Source organism: Myotis nattereri (assembly GCF_964212035.1).
Source record: "Myotis nattereri genome assembly, chromosome: 16".
Lineage (NCBI taxonomy): Eukaryota > Metazoa > Chordata > Mammalia > Chiroptera > Vespertilionidae > Myotis > Myotis nattereri.
In genome coordinates, this window is record NC_138091.1 from 44,539,175 (window position 1) to 44,558,499 (window position 19,325).

The 19,325-nt window shown below is 36.0% G+C and overlaps 1 protein-coding gene across 4 annotated transcripts in view; it reads left to right on the top strand.

Moving 5' to 3' along the window:
• The window catches only part of SPAG9 (sperm associated antigen 9), a 100,482-nt gene that overhangs the window by 25,511 nt on the left and 55,646 nt on the right, over positions 1–19,325 (top strand). For 2 of the 4 annotated variants that reach the window (XM_081109696.1, XM_081109697.1), the window contains exons 3-4: positions 11,053–11,123; positions 16,907–17,001. In XM_081109696.1, coding sequence (XP_080965822.1) covers positions 11,053–11,123; positions 16,907–17,001 — 166 coding nt within the window. Of the gene's footprint in view, positions 1–11,052; positions 11,124–16,906; positions 17,002–17,398; positions 17,865–19,325 lie in introns of those variants that run through there. The other 2 variants (XM_081109698.1, XM_081109699.1) reach the window with 1 other exon arrangement.

The following is a 19,325-nucleotide window of genomic DNA, read 5'->3' on the forward strand; positions in this document are numbered from 1 at the left end:
TTGATTTCTTCTGAAGATATCTTTTTTTAAAAATATATTTTATTGACTTTTTAAAGAGAGAAAGGGAGAGGGCTAGAGAGTTGGTTAGAAACATCGATGAGAGAGAACCATCGATCAGCTGCCTCCTGCACACCTCCTACTGAGGGTGTGCCAAGGTACATCCCCTTGACTGGAATCGAGCCTGGGACCCTGCAGACCGCAGGCCGTTGCTCTATCCACTGAGCCAAACCAGTTAGGGCTGGATCCCTGTTTTTTATTTTAATTCAAAATAATTTTTAAAAATAAGATATCTTTTAAAATTAGTTGATAGTTTTCTAGGGAAGGGGTGAGGAAATTCTTCGTCAAGTATTGGATATGGTCTTGAACTAAAATTTTTCTGAAAACATTATTTTTGTTATTAATATATCCCCCTGGGAGTCTGATATCTCATTTTGAAGTAAATTTTGGTGTTTAAATAACAGATAAAGAACTTAAAACTGTGGTTGGTAAAAACAGACCATTCAGCTGCCCAAAATTGACAACACTAAATTTCTTGGTTCATGAGCTGAAGCTATAAGGAGCCTTCTTTTATGACTGCTTTGGGATTTATTCCCTTCTCCTTTGATACCTTGGAGTCTGCACGCATCCTGACCTGGTGGGGCCAGGTTGGACCCTGCAACCAAGGTACATACCCTTGACCGGAATCGAACCCAAGACTTTTCGGTCTGAAGGCCAACACTATCCACTGAACCAAACCGGCAAGGGCTTTAAATGTATTTTTTAGTGTGCCTAACGTGGTTTTATATTTTCATACTCTTTTTTTAAAATTCTTTATTGTTGAAAGTATTATACATGTCCCCTTTTCCCTCCCATTGACCTCTTCCAGCCTGCACACCCCCCTCCCCACCCCCCCACCGCCTACCCCCGCTCCTCACCCAGGCCTTCACCACCCTATTGTCTGTGTTTATGGGTTATGCATATATGCATACAAGGTCTTTGGTTGATTACCTCCCTAATTAAATAAGCACTTATTTGCCCTGGCCCATGTGGCTCAGTTGGTTGGGCTTTGTCCCGTTGGACTTTGTCCCATGGACTCGAAGGTTGTCGGTTCAATTCTGTTCAAGGGCATGTGTCCAGGTTTTGGGCTCTATCCCTGGTAAGGGGCGTGCAGGAGGCAGCTGATTCATATTGCACTCTCACAACATGGTTTCTCCCTCTCCCTCTCCCCCACTCTTTCCCTTCCCCTCCCCCTTCCTCTCTGTTAAAAATCAATAAAAACTATTCTTTAAAAAATAAATAAATAAGCTTTTTAAGGCCACAGAAATAACTGATGATGATACCTGTAGTAAAGGAGGGATAGATTTTTCTGATTAGTGCCATATTTTTAGTACCATATAATGGTATCTTATCCACGTTCCATGTTTATCCTATATAATAAAAGGCTAATATACTAAATCTCCAACCGTTCGACCATTTGACCAGTCACTATGATGTGCATTGACCACCAGGGGACAGATGCTCCAGCCATAGGTTAGCTTGCTGCTGGGGTCCACCCTCTCACAATCCGGGACCCCTCGGGGGATGTCAGAGAGCCGGTTTTGGCCGATCCCCGCAGGCCAGGCCGAGAGACCCCACTGGTGCACGAATCCATGCACTGGGCCTCTAGTATTTATATAACATGTTAGAGTCTTGAATTTTAAAAGACTGTCAATTCTGGCTTATGTGTGTTAGGGTACATATCCCTTTTAAAAAACAGCCACAATAAAAGTCCAAGTTCTGCTTTGAAGACCACTTCCTATGTTAAAAGGGGGAATTTGGTTGTAGTTACTTGCTATTTGAGAAGCAAGAAAATGTCAAAAAATAGGAACTGAATTAAAGGATACACTTTATAGCCTTTGATAATATGGAATCTGTCATATCGGGTTGTCATGATTTCACAGTGTTGAGAAGTTGAGTCCATAAAGTTTTTGTGGTCACATTTGATTTCGGAGATTTCTGGTTGCTGTGTTTTCAAAATTTGAACTACGTAAGAAATATTTTTGTTTTTTCCAAAAAATGCTGTGTATTATTTCTTACCTGGGAGTAGCAATAACATTTTTTGGTCGTTATTATCTTGTGAGCCTTGAGAAAGAATCTGAACTATATATGGAATAGAATAAGGAAGTTGTGGATTGAGAAAGACCTGTTGGTACTTTTCAACTCTGAAAGGAGTCTACATTCAGCCTTGCCATTCACAGTGTGACAGTAATGAGTTGTTTATCAGAAACTACTTTATGTTCATTAGTTCTGTTGTATATTGAGTATTTCTGTCTAATAAGCCAAATTTCTTAAATGAATCAAGTAAATATAGACATTTTGATACATTAAAAATATTAAACTACTGCTGTATGCCTGATATTCAGCCTAGGTATGGTTGTGGTATAGAAGAATATGATATGATTATTGCAGTCGAATACTTACAGTTTTTGTGTGTTTTTTTGGCGGGGGTGGCGGGTGGGGAATGTTTATGACTTCTAGTCTTTTTTCCAAATGTACCATGCTTTTATATCACTGCAGTTGGAGTGAGTGTACATATAATTTTGTATCTTTTCCTTAACATTATCGTATTTTCTTTGTTGTATAATCTTTATTACTATTATTTTTTAAATTTACTTTTCAATTACAGTTGACATACAATATTATATTAGTTATAGGTGTTTAGCATAGTAGACATTTATATAACTTAAGAAGAGATTGCACCAATAAGTCTAGTACCCATCTGACACCATTTATAGTTATTACAGTATAATGACTATGTAGTCAATAATTAATTTTTTTAAATGTCTGCTTATACCTATCATTCAGAAGCTGTGCCATCTATTAACAGTTATGTTTTCCCTGAGAGACTATGTTTTCTTCTTTCCTCTAATGAGAATTATTTAATGGCCACTTTGTTTTGTTTTGTTCTTGGCTACTCATAAACTCAGAACAAACTTAGAAGTGCAACCATAATGTCTGGTTTGGATCTTACCCAATTAGTGTATTTAATTGTTTTTTCCTTGATCCACATTTTATATATGTATGATGAATTGTTATATGTTCTTGTAAGCTATCTCAAAGTCTTTGTGGATTGAAGGAATGAGTCACAGTAAAAATAAATATTAGTAAATTAAAAACATACAAAAAACTTCTGTTGTTGGTTGGACATTTTTCCAGTGTAGTGAATCATATTTTTCACACCTATAAATTTCCCTCTCTCACTAATTTTCTTAGAACATATTTAAGGAAGTAGGTCAAGGAATTACAGAATAGTTTAGTGGTTCTTGGTATATAATAGTGTATGGTCGTTTTTAACGTGAACAGAATTGGAGAAGTAAAATTTGGTAGCGTATTTTATTTCTTTATTGTAACATGAATTTGAATCATTATTTATAACATTAGCACTCAGAGCTGATATAAAACCACTTATTGATTCTTTTGGGAAAAATATTTTTCCCTCAAGTTTCTTGAGTTTCTATTAGATGTCTTTTCCCTTGAATTGTGGGAGAAGATGACAACATTTAGATGGCAGTGATTTTAAGCTACTTATAGATTCTTCTCTGATTCTGTCCTTCCTTTGAATGAAAAATCCCATTTAAAAAAATTAAATGGAAAAATGCTTTTGACAGCTAAAGACATGTGGGATAGAACCTTGTATTCTGATCTTTCTACCCTTTATGTTTCCCATGCAACATCCATTTGCTTTTTAAATTTGGTGTTAGATCTTAGTCTCATAAGATAACTTCAAGCCTTTACCTTGAAACTTATTATTATAAGGGAGACACTTATTATTTCTTGGTTATAAGAACCTATACACTACTAGATGGAAAGTATGGGGAAGTCATATAATCAACATTTTTTTTATTTTAAAGGAATAAATGGCTTAAAATAGACTGCACATTTGGGAATTATTTACAAGCAAGTTCTGTCTGTTAATGATGTGACTGGTACACTGAGACCTTTCACAACACAGAAGAAAATCCATTTTTAGGTATACTTTATATCAAAGTTAATAGTTGAGGGCCTAAATATTTCTGTCACTAATTTTCAAATCACTTAAAAAAAAAACACAAAAAACACAAAACCTCCAGACCAATAAAATGCTTTATCAGCCTTTTTACTATGCTTTGCAGTTGACAATTCATGTTAATATTCTCAGAATTTGAGAGTTTTAAATTTTATATTGCTAATAGGCAATCTATATTATTTTTGGATGATTACAGTAGATAACTGATTCTATTATCATTGAAAGGCAGCTTTAAATAAAGCAGCTTTAGGAATTTTAGATTTATATCTTCTGATTTAAAAAAAATAAAATTCATTATATAGAAACTTTCTTTTTTAGTCCATTTAACTTAAATCTAGTTCTTTGCAATATATAAAGAATATTTTTATATTTAAAACACTTAATTTAAGTGTTGTTTCTTTCTTTTTTTTTTTTTTTTAGAGCCTATATATGAGAGGGAAAGCAGAAAATTAGGCACAAGATAATTTATACAAACCCTAACATTTTATTACTATTTCATTAGGTAATATTCCATGTGGCCTTCAGATGTGCTTTATGTTTTATAATCTGTATTTAGATTCTTTTCTGTAGTCTTGTGCTATCTATTAAAAACCTTAAGGTTGTAATTTATAATATCTAGAACTAAAGATTTCATAGAAAGTGATTTTCTAAGTAAGGGTTAAAGAACTTATGCTGACTTAACTTAGAGAACAGAATAAATATGATTTGACTAACCCTTCAAACATGTAAAGGAATAGATAAGGAAGATACCAAGTTGTTTTTCTGTAATCTTGGCAGATTAAGTTAGAGAAAATGGTTGGTTTTGGTTGGTCATAAGGAAGTACTTCTTGACCATGGAAGTGATACAGAGGAATCTGTGTTGAGGGATTCGCCTTACACAGAGACTAGGAGAGAAGTCACCTTTTTGTCATGTATGGCAAGGTCGCATCTTCAAGACAGTGACCAGATCAGATTGCTAGAAACCCCTACCACTGGGATTCTTTGAAGTTACCCTACTCTCTTTTGATTCATGAGGATACTGTAGCATTTCACATTGTGCCATTGGTTAATAACATAATATCCGTGGGAAAATCTCTTGAAGTTTAGAGATACTGCGAAGGACTTAGTTGGCAGAGGAGAGGGTTTTATTACTGTTTTGATGTGGTTGTCTGAGATCTGTTTGCTTGTAAGCACTTGATTCTTGCTTACCTGTTGAGACTTTTGATGCTAAATTCTTCAAGGAAAAGCTTCTGAAAGACCAATGTCAGTCTCCTGAGGCCAAGTAACAGCCGGATTATCTGCCTTCCATGACTAGTAAGAACTGAAGATGCCTTTTGAGAAGGCAAATCATGAGTTGGATATGGCGATCTAGCAGGTCTGTTTCTCTTTCTTCCCCCCGTAGGCCTATCAGCAGTCTGATGGGGCAGAAGACATCAGAGATGGAAGGTGTTCCAAACTTGGCAAAGGCCATCATTCTAAGGAGGTAAGCTCTGATTTTGAGCAGGTAGAGCAGGCAGCTCTTCCTGCCTTAATCATATCCTCTTGCTCTTTGGAAAGAGGGATAGAGAGAAAGAGCATTTAAAATGAGGCTGCAGTATCTCCATTAGCTATTTTAGGGGGACATTTTTATTAGTCTTTTGATTCTTATTTTTTCTTAGTCCCTCCCCCCTTTTTAAGATTCCTTGATTTTTTAAAAATTTTCTCCACAGAATATTTGCAGTTTAAAAATATGGCCGATTAGTTATCTGTTGTTTTGGGATAGAAAGGATGAAGAGAAATTTGTTTATTTCTAGTTAATCTCATGTTGTGGCTATTTTGATGAGTAAAATGATAAAGGTTTTTTTGGATTTGTCCTGAGATGATTTTGAGGTTTGGGTTCACATGGGAACTATTAAACAAGAAACTGTCTCCTACTGCACTTCAGATGTAATGCAACAGTGTAGGCAGAGGTGAATTTTATAGTACTTGAGGTTTTTAGGAATGTGCACCATTCTTGCTCAGATGGGATGTCTTTCCCTCTTTTTCCTCCTTTCTTCTTTCCTTCGCTCTTCCATTTACTTAGTGGCATTCAGGACTTTGAAGATACGGCTCTTCGCAGCATTTAAAGGTATTTCTCATAGCGTTAAACACTATAACATCTCATGTGAGCTAGGCCTTGAGAAAATGAAGTCCTTTGACTATTTTGTTGTGCTAAGTTATGTAAGTATTGTCAGAAATACTTACAAGACCACAATGATCTTTGTGGTTAACTCATAGTTTAAAGGACTAAATACTAGTGTTTAGATAAAGAAAACATGAAATATGTTACATCATAGACAGTTTTTTGACAAGGTACTTGCTGGAGGGGTTAGGTTGCAGAGAAAATAATAGTCAGAAAAACATTCAGAAAATCATCTAGAATAACAGACACAAACTAAACTACAAAAAACATATATAATGATTCAAATGTTATATGTTATTTTTTGTTCATGTAACGTTTAGAATGGATGTTTCCCATAGATGAGTGGCTCCTTTGGAGACACAGGTTCTTTTCAACTTACATCTGCAAAAGTTGGAGGAAAGGGGAAAGGAAATGGAGGATTCTGTGCGGATGGTTTTACTGGGCCAGGCCCAGGAGTGGTGCCTATAGATCTATCTATCTATCTATCTATCTATCTATCTATCTATCTATATCTGTATATATATCATTGTAAGGATTTCTTTTAATGTGACAGGGTTTTGTGCAATCACTGTCTGACTTTACTCAGGCTACTATTCTGAGAATAAAAGGAGCAACGGCTAGAGCAGAGACACTGGTCAGGAGGCAATTGTAATAATTCAGACAAGAGATGGATGTGATGGGGTGGTAAAAAGTGGTCAGATTTTAGGTTTATTTTGAAGGTAAAAGAGACAGTTGCTGATAGACTGAATATGTTATGTGAGGGAAAGAGAAGAGCTAAAGGATAGCTGAAGATTTTTGCCTGAGTAAGATTGTGGGAAAGAACAGGTTTGGGAGAGACAATTCAGTTTTGGCTTTGTTGACGTGTTAGTGGCATCACATTATAAGTGCTTTTGTATTTTCTATTTTCAGATATAGCAATATTTAGCACCCTTCCATTCAGTTCCAGGCACCATCCCATGTCAGCATATAGATATAATGCATTCCTTTTAACATTACCTTTTGTGGTTGTATTTGAAAAACGTGTGTTCAGGTACTATTTTATAATCTTTACAAGTAATAACTCACTTAATCCTAATATCATCTCTGATATGCTGCCATTATTTGTCAGTTATAAATTAGTAAACTGAGGCCCAGAGAGGTTACTATACCTGAGGTAATATAACTTGGATGTAGCAAAGTCACTGCATTGTGGTCCATTGTATGACTATCATAATTCACTTCACCAACCAACTATTGACAAATCTGGGGCTAGTTCCAATTTGGGAGTTATTATATAAGAACATCCATTTTCATGTCTTTGGGCATTGGTGTGTTTCTGTAGGATAAATAAGAATGGTAGTATTGCGTCAAAGGATATATACATTGCTTATTTTAACAGATATCACCAACATGACCTTCATAAGAGTACCAATTTATCCTCCCAGGATGCCTATCTTTTTTTCCTTATTTTAAATCTCTAGTCTAGTAACATTTTTGCTCATCTCCCTGTACATTTTAATGATGAATCAGTACACCTTGTTTGTAATTAGTTCTAAGTAGTCTGATTAAATCCTGTGCTATATATTGAACTTATAGCAGTTCCGGAGGACATAAAGAGCAATGAGTATTCAAGCCAAGGAAAGTGCCGATGTGAATGGGAACACATTGTGTTTGGACTGGGGTGGAGTGGGATTGTGCACACAGTAAATCCAGGTCACCGACTCCTCCCCAAAGCTAACCAGTATCCTGACTTCTAACACATTCGTTTTAGATTTGCATTTTTTTGCTTGTTTCTTTCCCTTAAGAGCCTGTTTGTGAGATTAGTCCATGATGTTGTGTATAGCAATAATTTGTTCATCTCTGTTGTGTAGTAGTCTAGTACATGAGTATTTATCCATTTTGCTGTTGATGGGCTGTTTCCAGGTTTGAATTATTACAAATAGTACTACTTTGAGCATTGTGGGTTTTTTTTGTTTTTGAGCATTGTTTTAAATGTCCTTTGGTGGACACATGTGTGCACTTCTTAGCAATGACCTTGTTGCTAAGGGTTTGCACACATTTAAGTTTATGAAATCTTGCCAGTTTTCAAATTGGGTGTATCAGTTTATGCTCCCACCAGCAGTATATTCGCGTTCCAGTTGCCCCACATTCTTATCTGATGTATTGTGTTTTTCATTTGAGCTATTCGGACGGGTATGTAATGGTGTTGCATTTGGTTTTAAAATGCATTTCCATGATGAATAAAGTTGGGTACATATTTTATTCGGCATTTTGAAACCTTTGAGTTGAAGTAACTGTCTGTGACTAGGTTCTTTCCATGAGTAGTCTATACACCTGTTTGTTTGTTTCACACGTAAAAATGTAAGTTATACTCCAGTATATAAAACAGATTAAAAAGAGTATTTCTTGAGAGGCAGTATTATCGCCTGGTAAATAAAAACAGAGTCTGGACCCAGACTCCTCCGTTAGGAATCCTAGTTTTGCCACTTATTAGCTGTGTGACTTTAGGCAAGTTACTTAACTCCTCTTTGCTTTAGTTACCTCATTTCTAAAATGAATGTAATAATACTTTCATTATAAGATTAATGTCAGGCTCAAATAAGTTAGTTAATATAAAATACATAGAACAGTGCATGGCACATAATATAATGAGTACTAATAATGTTAGCTGTTAGTGATGACATAAGTTTATTTTATGAATTGATATGAAGTTAACTGACAAGAACAATGAAGGTTTACTGTAGGACACAAATTTGAAATTGAGGGTTTTAGGTGATAGTTGTGGTTTTATTTTAGCCTCAGCCTCCAGGGTTTTTTTGTTTGTTGTTTTTGTTGTTGCTGCATAATACCAAGAAAATCTTAAATATGTTCAATTAAAAATAGATAAGGTTTACCCAGTAGTTTTAGGATTAAGCTTTCAGATAAATTTAATTGACAAATAGTAGAAAATATTTATTTTGAAATTGTTACCGAATATCTCAATTTGTTGGATTTCCTGTTTTTAAATAAAAAGCGGAGAAGTTGTACTAAAAATAATGGTTTCAGTACATATTGTGCTATCACAGCACATCTGCATTACAAGTTTGCTTTTTATTGCTTGCAGCCGCAGGATGAGTAGCACATGTTCTCAACACTTGCCTGGCACAATCAAGTGTGCACCATGGGAACTAAAGTGTGTGTTTATTCGCAGGTGTAAATTTAATGAGCCAACATAGAGGCTTCATTAGAAACAAAAGTCAGAGCTACAGTTTTCCAAATTAGTGACATATTTTCAAAATATTCAAACAAACGTGGCAAGTAAAGCTATCTATACAAACCAACACGAGTTTAGCGACAGCACACGCTATGTGTTGTTTGGTCTCTGATGTGTTAACATTAGGCATATGAAAACATTAGTACGTGTGCTGTGATAGTTCACAGCAGTTAATTCTACAGCCTTCTGATGCAGCCTTGCCTGTTTGTAGGTAGCCGACCCTTACACGAAGAGAGCATGTCCAATTAATATCAGGCCTTCAAACAGACTTAAATGAGTATCTACCTTTTTTTAAAAAAAATATATATATTTTATTGATTTTTTACAGAGAGGAAGGGAGAGAGAGAGAGAGAGAGTCAGAAACATCAATGAGAGAGAAACATCGATTAGCTGCCTCCTGCACATCTCCTACTGGGGATGTGCCCGCAACCCAGGTACATGCCCTTGACCGGAATCGAACCTGGGACCTTTCAGTCCGCAGGCCGACGCTCCATCCACTGAGCCAAACCGGTTTTGGCAAGTATCTACCTTTTTAAAAAATACATTTTTATTGCTTTCAGAGAGGAAGGGGAAGAGAGAGAGAGAGAGAGAGTTAGAAACATCAATGATGAGAGAGAATCATTGATCGGCTGCCTCCTGCACGCCCCCTACTGAGGATCTAGCCCACAACCCGGGCATGTGCCCTTGACTGGAATCAAACCCAGTCCCCAGGCCAACGTTGTATCTACTGAGCCAAACCAGCTAGGGCTGAGTATATACCTTTCTGAGCTCTGCTAGCACCAGTTTTGTTTCTCCCAGCAGACTATCTCTCACTGCTTCTTAGTCAGTGTGGGCTCCACCAGGCTGGCCAGTCTCCCCTCTGTCTTACCACCAGCATGATTCGTGTTCCCGTCTCTGTGGTAACAGTGCCCAGTACTCTCATCACCATCTGTCTTTAGTGCCTGTAGTTTCTTTGTGGTCCTGCTTGAGCTCCACCTCCTATCAGAATCAGTCCTCTCTATTACCACCCTTTCCCGTGAAATCCTGTCCCAACATTCTAAAACTTTTTTCAAAGACTTTTTTTCTAGTAAAAAATGTAAATATATACATACATATGTTTGTATGTATGTATATCATAAAGTTATACTCCGTGAGTACTACTCCAAATCAGTGCCACTCACAAACTCCATCAGCAGAGGGAGCTAAATAAAAGAAGATAAGTCCCTGAAATTAAGACCCGAAGGAGAAAAAGTACTTACAATGACTTTTTCACATATGGCTCAGTAGGGAAAAAGAGCTTGAATAATGTTAGAAATCAGTGATTTGGGCCCTGATCCTGGGTTAAAACTTCTTTGAGATGATTTATAAAGTGTTGTTGAAAGACTTAATTTTATATCATGTAAAAAACCTACTTAGGGCGATGACTTGATAAACATGGATATTAGGAAAAGCAATCTGGTGTTTAATTTTTTAAAACCCAATTTATCCCCCCTCTGAAAGTTCTATTTGTTAGGGATGATAAAATGAGGTTACTAGCTTTGTGAAGAATTTCATATGGAACACTGAGCCCTAAACTTGCTAAGGATTATAAATAACCCATTCCAAGATTTTAAGATGGAATTTTCAAGTAAATTTCTTCTATTTTGTTTTGATTAAGTGTATGTATCTTAATTTCAGTTAGCAGACTTGAAGAAAGAGAAGCAGAACTGAAGAAGGAATATAATGCATTACATCAAAGACACACTGAGGTGGGTTTCTGGGTTGTTCTTATATGCTAATATTGAGATTAAAAACATAACTTTAGAAATTATGTCTTAATTTTTCTTTGAAAATCAGTCAGTATATTTCTTGGGATTTATTTTAAGAACACATTAAATTTCCTATAACATTTGCCTAATTACCAAATGTTGACTTTTAATATATTTTTTATTTGAAATTACCTTTTCATTTGATGAATTAGTGTGCCTCTAATAGTTGTTTTTTTGGCTAACCAAGTAAAAGCTTCTGTGTGCATATTAAAAAGTATACACACTGCTAGTATGAGAGAATTGATTTAATTTATTCTGTTAACAGTTGAGAAATGATGGATTGGTAAATTATGTGTAGGAGTCTCTATAGTTATTATCCAGTATAAAGGACTTATTTGCATTAAGCTTATAACAAATAACATAAACACAAATTATAATGTAGTAAATGGAAATGACTCTAAAACAGGTTTTCTGGATGAAATATAGCACTTATATATTTAAAGTTACAGTTTTAATAATTTTTAGTATTTTAAAGTAACAACCCCAGCACATAATCTCTCCAAAGCAAATTAGGAAATGTACTTGAGGTTTTTTTTTTAACCTTCTTTTTATGATTGTCAGCCTTTCATTTGTTGCTTTTGTTTGTATCTCCTTAATGTGAAAATCATTTCTGGTGTATCATGATCAGTCTGAGGGTCACATATCTAAACATACAGAATTTTTATATTTGTTTAAGGAAAAAATGAGAATTTCTCTTTTTCCCTTTCTAGTCCAACCTCTCCCATGATCGGGATGGTTCCAGTCTTCTGCTTCCATTTTCTTTCACCAGTTTGTGTAATCTCTTATCCTACCTCTGGTAGAGACCTATAGATTGTCGCTTTAGGAAGATAAAACCCACTGCACTCAGTTTCATTTACTTTGGAATAATGTGCTTAATGCTTTCTTGGAGAGAGGTTTGAATTTCTTCCTGGCACATAAGGTTTGATTATTACTATCTTAGCTTATGTAGCCACACAGGAAGCATGAAGTGTCACAGAATTGGAATTCAGTGGCAGAGGGAAAAGACTGGCCACAGAAGGCTGGAACCATAAAGCTCTGGGAAGACAGGAACAGCTTCCCAACAGCCTTTTCCGTATGAAAAAAATGTCCACATTTTAATGAGATGGCACTTGATGGATATCAAGACTGTTAAAAAAACAATTGATTGGTAAAGGCCTATTGTTGGTTCTTTTTAAATTTTATTTTGTTAAACCTCATCTGAGGATATTTTTTTCATTGATTTTTAGAGAGAGTGGAAGGGGGGGGGGAGACAGAGAGAGAAACATCAATGTGAGAGAGAGCGAGACACATGGATTGGTTGCCTCCCACATGCCCCAGCTAGAACCTAGATGGAGCCTACAAATGAGGTATATGCCCTTGACCTGAATTGAACCTGGGACCCTTCAGTCTGTGGGCTGACACTCTATTCACTGAGCCAAACTGGCTAGGGCTCTTGGTTCTTTTTACATCATTTATGTCAGTGACTGAAAAATGCCCTGTATGTAGTGCTTATCAGTGCCATAATTATAAGCAGGAATATGTTTATGTACCAGAAATAATTGATAGTGATGAATAATCCTTTTGGTTTTTTTCATTGAAGTTCTAACCTTTGTAATAATGGATGATTACTAAATTAGGATGTGTTAAATTGAAGCATGCTTAAAATACATGCATTCTTGAAAAATCACTGTAAAGTGAAATTTCATATTTTTTCTCACATATTTATTTAATAAAAGTGATGTTGTTACAGAAAAACCTGACACCTTCAAGTAAAAAGCTGTAATAATTTTTCTGTCCTGTTCCTTCAGAGAAGGACAGTCCAAGAAGAAAAAAAGATCTCAGGAGAAATCTTAAATACCAATTCAGAGAGCTGGGCCTGGGCAGTAAATTTCACATGAAGCAGGGCAGCTCTTTTCATCCGGCCCCTCCCTTTGGCACAAGCAGCTTCTGTCCTCTGCCCTGATACTAGCAGGCTCTCTTTATTTTGCTCTGCCTCTAGGAAAGTTTATGTAACACAGAGGTAGCTGCTTTGAAATGTGGGGTGTTCCACTCTAGTCCCCATTTTTCTGTAGGAAAAATATCATTTAATTAACAATTATAAATAGCTATCCAATATTAATGAACCAGGTGTCCTTTAAAGGTAAATTCTGGAAACCTTCAGAGAAAGGATTTAACCTTCATTTTTTCATGATTACTACCAACTCAGGTAAGCTTTTAAAATAGGCACAAAAGTGTTTAAATATCACTTTTTACTGCTTAGGGGGAATCTATGGCTTCTTTGGTGAGTGAATAACTTGTTCTCTAGTCAAATCCAGGATTTTGTACACATTTCTGAATTTGTTTAAAAGAACACATGCTTAAAGAAGAGGGCTGCCCTAACCGGTTTGGCTCAGTGGATGGAGCGTCGGCCTGCGGATTGAAAGGTCCCGGGTTTGATTCCGGTCAAGGGCATGTACCTTGGTTGCGGGCACATCCCCAGTAGGAGGTGTGCAGGAGGCAGCTGATCAATGTTTCTAACTCTCTATTCCTCTCTCTTCCTTTCTGTAAAAAAATCAATAAAATATCTTAAAAAAAAAAAAAAGAAGAGGGCAGTGTAGGAAATATAAACATCAAGTAATTGTGAGGCACTTGGCCACATATGTACAAACTCTTAATATTACTCACCGAAAACTTGAACCCTGGTCTTACATCAGGGAGTGTTTAAATGCATTCTCATTTTATCCTCTGACCAAACCCATTTTACACATTGAAGTTTAGAAAGAGAATATAATTTGTCCCAAACCCCATGCCTGGGATATGACTGGATTTGAACCTAGGTTGTCTGATTCCATTGCCTGAATTTTCAATAATGCTTTTAGGTTGTGGAATACATGGATGTTAAATGCACTAGAAATTTTTCTGTGCCTCTTTGCTTTATGCTATCTCAACAACTTTAAGAAGAGAAACTCTGCAGATATAGATATATGATTTTTGGCCGCATATGGAAAGATTCAAGGTCAACATGACGAAAGAGATCCATGCCACTGTTTCCAAAACCTCACTATTGCCTTGCTTTTGCATTTTAGTCAAAGCTGTGAAGATTTTTCCAGGTGGGAGGGGATTGGTATTTTCCAGACAGTGTGCTTGGAATCCTTCATGACTCTAGCTTTGGGTTTTGGAATTGACACCTGACTCTGTGTGAATAAATGAGCATACCTGAGATCAGGAGGAATGGGCTGGTGGACCCAGTAGTAGCTTGCCTAAGCTTATCCCATTTTCCTCTTGCCTCTCTCTTCTTTCTAGCACCACTGATCCTGCCCTCCCATTCATGATTTTTAAAGACCAGAGCTACATTGTGAAGCCCTATAGTTACAATTTTTTTTTATTGTATCATTTATTTTTTCTACTCTTTTGTGCATTTATAGAAGTAGTGCATATTTTATTTCAGATGTCAGGAAATGCTTAAGGGTTGGGGTTTTTGTGGGTGTAAGGAAGAAAGGACAATGAGCTTATTGCCTGCCTACAGAATAGACTAAAAGGCAAGATATAGCGTGAGTCCCATAATGCTTACCTGCTCAGTTGACTGAGTCAGAGAGACCTGAATTCTGGCCCAAAAGCCAATCAGCTAATGGCAGTTAGAACATAGTTGACCATAGCTAGCAATTCATCTGAATTGCTTAATGAAACTTAGATTCTTCCATTTGAACTAATCAATTTTACATGATTACTATCCAGTATAAAAGAATTCAACTTAGGCTTTTAAAAACGATTTGAAGATGTAAATTGATATCTATTTGGCCCAAACATCACTTTGTTATATTAGTCTCACTTAAATTTTTTTCCTTAAAGTTCTTCCAGATACAAGAAGAAAACAGCTCATTATTTCTGGCTTGCTGACACAAAGACAAAGACAAAACCTGTATTTTTGCAAAACTGTTAAGTGGTGGTAAAGAGAAAATCTGTAAATTTAAAATAAGTATATAAATTTAAAAGTTAAAAAATACTTTCACATACCATATTCATGCAATTTTATATTAATTTTTCTTTGCCTGACCTATTTCTTGTTTGGGTTAGTCTTAGTGGGGAAAAACTTGATTAATTATTTACTTTATGTTTGATTCAATAGAATTACTCATCTTAACTCATGCACCAGAGTTTACTGTTTTGTTTATTTTATGTTAATAACTTTCAAATTGATTTATATATAATGATGGTACATGAACACCAAGTAAAACTTTTACAACAAAAGCAGGTTTTAAAATTAAAAAACAAATTTTTGTTAAATTTTTTTCTGTCAATAGTTTTCTTTAGATTACAATAATATTTAAATTATTAAGTTTGAAACCTACCTTCATACCACTAAAGTTTAGAAATTTCCAAATATATTTCATGCTACAGTTTTAAGAATTCAGGCAATATTCCCAAGAAAGATATCAACCTTTTTTTTATGTCCTACTCTTAATATTTACATCCCTTTAAGTTGCTGACATACCTTTTGTTATTTTTTTTAATCTTTAATTTCTTTATTAGTTAAGGTATTACAGGTGTATCCTCATCCCCCCATTACCCCCAACCTCCTCCCGTCCCCACGCATGCTCTCATCCCCCTGTTGTCCATGTCCATTGGTTTGGCCTTTTTGTTATTTTTTAAAATTCATTTTTCTTATTTATATAATGTTAGTATCTAGAATAGCCTTTTTGATTTTATGATTGAAACTTATTGCATTTTACATATTCTAATGCCAGATTTAGGTTTCTTAAAAATGGAGCTATAGATTATTAAGAATTAAATAGGACTGTAGCATTTCTTGGCAGTTTATGTACTTGATATTCTTGAAGCTTTCGCTTCCCTATTCAGCCTGTGTATCCAAGACACAAAATCACAGTGCTCTGATTTTTTTTTTTTTTAGTGCTCTGATTTTTTATTTGTTTTAATGTGCTGTTGTTATAGATAATTACATTACGTAATTATACCAGTAAATTAGCAATCAAAGGAGAAAATATATTAGCATTCTTTCAACTAAATATGTAGAAATAAGAAATAAAAACATTGGCATTTAATTTAATTACTTAATTAAATTGAGTGATCCATACTCTGAATCCTTTGTAAAATAGAATCACCACATAAGGGTATGGTTTTGTTAAACAAAAAACTTTCACAGCTAAAAGCTCTTCTGAGGATATCCCAGATTTTCTCCTTGTCAATTTCTTCTCAAGTGTTATGTTAATTTCTTTGTTGTTTTCCATTTTGCTGAATGGACTTCTCAGATGCCCTCTATTATTTATTTTACCACTTATATCACCTCCTCCCCAGTGTCTATATCCTAATTTCTGCTATTTATGTCAAAATTATATCATTTAATGGCATCACAATGTGAAAAATAGCTTTTTGCAGTGCTCAGCAATATGTTGGCTACTTTTATGGCTACCAGCGTCCTTAAATGTAGCATTTGCATATTCCTTTGCCGTTCAAAAAAATTTTATTGAGGTGACATTGGTTAACCACACCATACAGGTTTCAAGTGCACAACTCAAACATCTGCATACTGCATTGTGCGCCCATCACCCAAAGTCGCCACTTTCCTTCCCGTTTATTCCCCATTTGCCCTCTTCCACCTCCTTCATGCCCCCCCCCATTTCATCCCAATATTCTTTTATATGGAATTATGGATAATCTGATAAATAAGAAATGTGTAAAAAAAGTTCTTTTTGTTTTATTCCAGGTATTATTTTTAAATTTTTGTGTATTTTTTTTCTTCAAAACAGATGATCCATAATTATATGGAACACTTAGAAAGGACAAAACTTCATCAGCTCTCAGGGAGTGAACAACTAGAATCTGCAGTTCATAGTAGAATTAGGTAAGCTGTGTTATACGTTTGCCTTGAGATCAAAGCGAAATAACCTGCCTATGTCTGTTTCTCTCTGTTCTTTAATCCTGGAACAATAGTTAGGCTGTTTCAAAAGCTCTCTACTGTGGTTGGAATGCTATAGTAAAGAATAGCATAGAAAAACAGAAACAGCTTTCATTATTTCAGATGTAAATTGTGAGCCATTCCATATAAGCAGCATTATCGAGATATTTTGATTGCTTTCTAATAATGTATATTACAGTAGGCTTAAATTTTTCTGATTTGTGGGAACGCTGAAAATTTTCCAGTCCTCCTGGTCTAAAGTCCTTTTGTTAGAGAGAGGCACGTTTGAAAGGGTTAGCTAGTGAGACTTGTGTTTGATGTAGGAGTGTGAATAAATTATGTAGATCTGCAAGCATTGTAGCCAATGAGCTAAGCCAGGACTCTTGGTGGAGAGGAACGTAGTTAATAGGCTGCCTGTCGCTCAGGATAGCTGCATAAATGCTAGGAGCAGCAGCTCTCTGGTTTTGAGGTGGGGAGAACGGGGTGACGTCATCGCTTCGGAGCTGCTGCAGGATGGAGTGGAAAGCTGCTGCTGATGGCATTGTTTTCGTGGCAGCAGCTGAATGACAGATCCTCACTACAAAGATACTCCGTTGGCCCCCGTGTAGGCCTCCTGGTTCGGGCGTTTCACCATGCCCGCACAGCGCCATGAGTCCCGGATGCATGCTGCTGTTGGTGTTTGGCTTTGTTGGCGGGGCGGTGGTCATTAATTCTGCTATCTTAGTATCGCTATCTGTTTTGCTGCTTGTGCACTTTTCTATTTCTACCGGTGTGCCAGCTCTGACGCAGAACCTACCAAGGATACTCAGGTACTCCAGTCTCTCTTCACAGCCCCTGTTTAGTTGGTTTTTCTCAATTTTTTTTAGCTTCATGGGTCTGCTTTGCAACCATTTCTGTTGCAGATTGAAACAATGGAAAATGGCCTGAAGCTAGGATTTCTATTTTTACTTGTATTCATTTGTAGGCCATCACTTAGGGATGCTGCTTTGTGTTTGGAACCGTTGGACTTAGGAAAGGGGTTTTCATATTGTACTTAACCTACAAGGTCAGTGTGTGCTGCTTTAAGCAGTATTGAAAGAGCGAGGGGAGAGCAGAAGTGGAGTTCCAGCCCAAGTTTATACAACCTCTGGTTAGCATCTGAGCATTTAGGGGCAAATATCTTTCATGCTGGGACTTGCAGGCTATTAGACACAGGCCGTAGGTGTTTATTTTATTTCAGTTATCCTTTGACTGATAGAGGTTCAGTCATTATTTTTACAAATTTTGATAGCAGCTAATGAGGACTGAGCATTTAAATTAATCTTCCTTCTAAATTGTATTTAAGTGAAAGGATATAAACCTTTCAGGGCAAGAAATGCATTTTCCTCCATTATCTACACATCAAAGTTGTGAAAGCTTTACAAAGCCTATTCACTATTGTTTAGTCAGTTGTTGCCCTTTCTTTGTAGACTTGGGTGACAAATATTCATGCCTGTTTGTGGGGGTAGTCATTAATCTCTAGCTTTTCTGCTGCTCACTCTGCTTGCACCCTATAAGAACCATCTTCTACGTTTTAGAGATGGAAGGTTTTGGTTTCTTTTGTTTCTAACTCATCAAACTAAAACTATCTGACCTGTTCAGCTTTCTACTTTGCCTATGGTTTTAAGTGAAGGTACATAGTGCATAGCTTTTATTATTTAAATGTTTAAAATACTTAACTCCTAATTGTGGATTTAGATAAATCAAGAAGAATTAAAGTAGTAAATTCCTTCTGTGTGTTCTTTTTAATTCACAGGTCAATTCATGTTCAACATTAGCTTAAGACCCAGAAATTAAATTTTATGGTTGGTCATTTATTTCCTTTCCTGATTTTATAAAAATCAGGAGCAATCTCATTACTTGTGTATATTTTAGTATATAAAAGATTTGTGTGTGTGTGTGTGTGTGTGTGTGTGTGTTTGTGTGTGTGTGTATGTATACCTAGGCTTTTAGGAACTTAAATATACCTTAACTCAAGAACATGTAGAATATTAAAATGAGATTGATTTTAAAGGCTGTGTTAGGTTTCCATTCTGTCTGAGAAGTCAGTGCTGTGCTGTGCGGAGGGTAAGAGGCTTTGGAGTTAGATACACATGTTCTGTCACGTGTTGTTAGCTGGTAGACCTTTGGCAAATTGCTTAGTTTCTTTGTTCCAGAGTTTCCACCTTGGAGGTTTTTACCCCACTAGGGAGGTTTCAAAAATCAGGTGAAATAATTATTTTATACTTGATCAGTTGCAAGATATATAATTA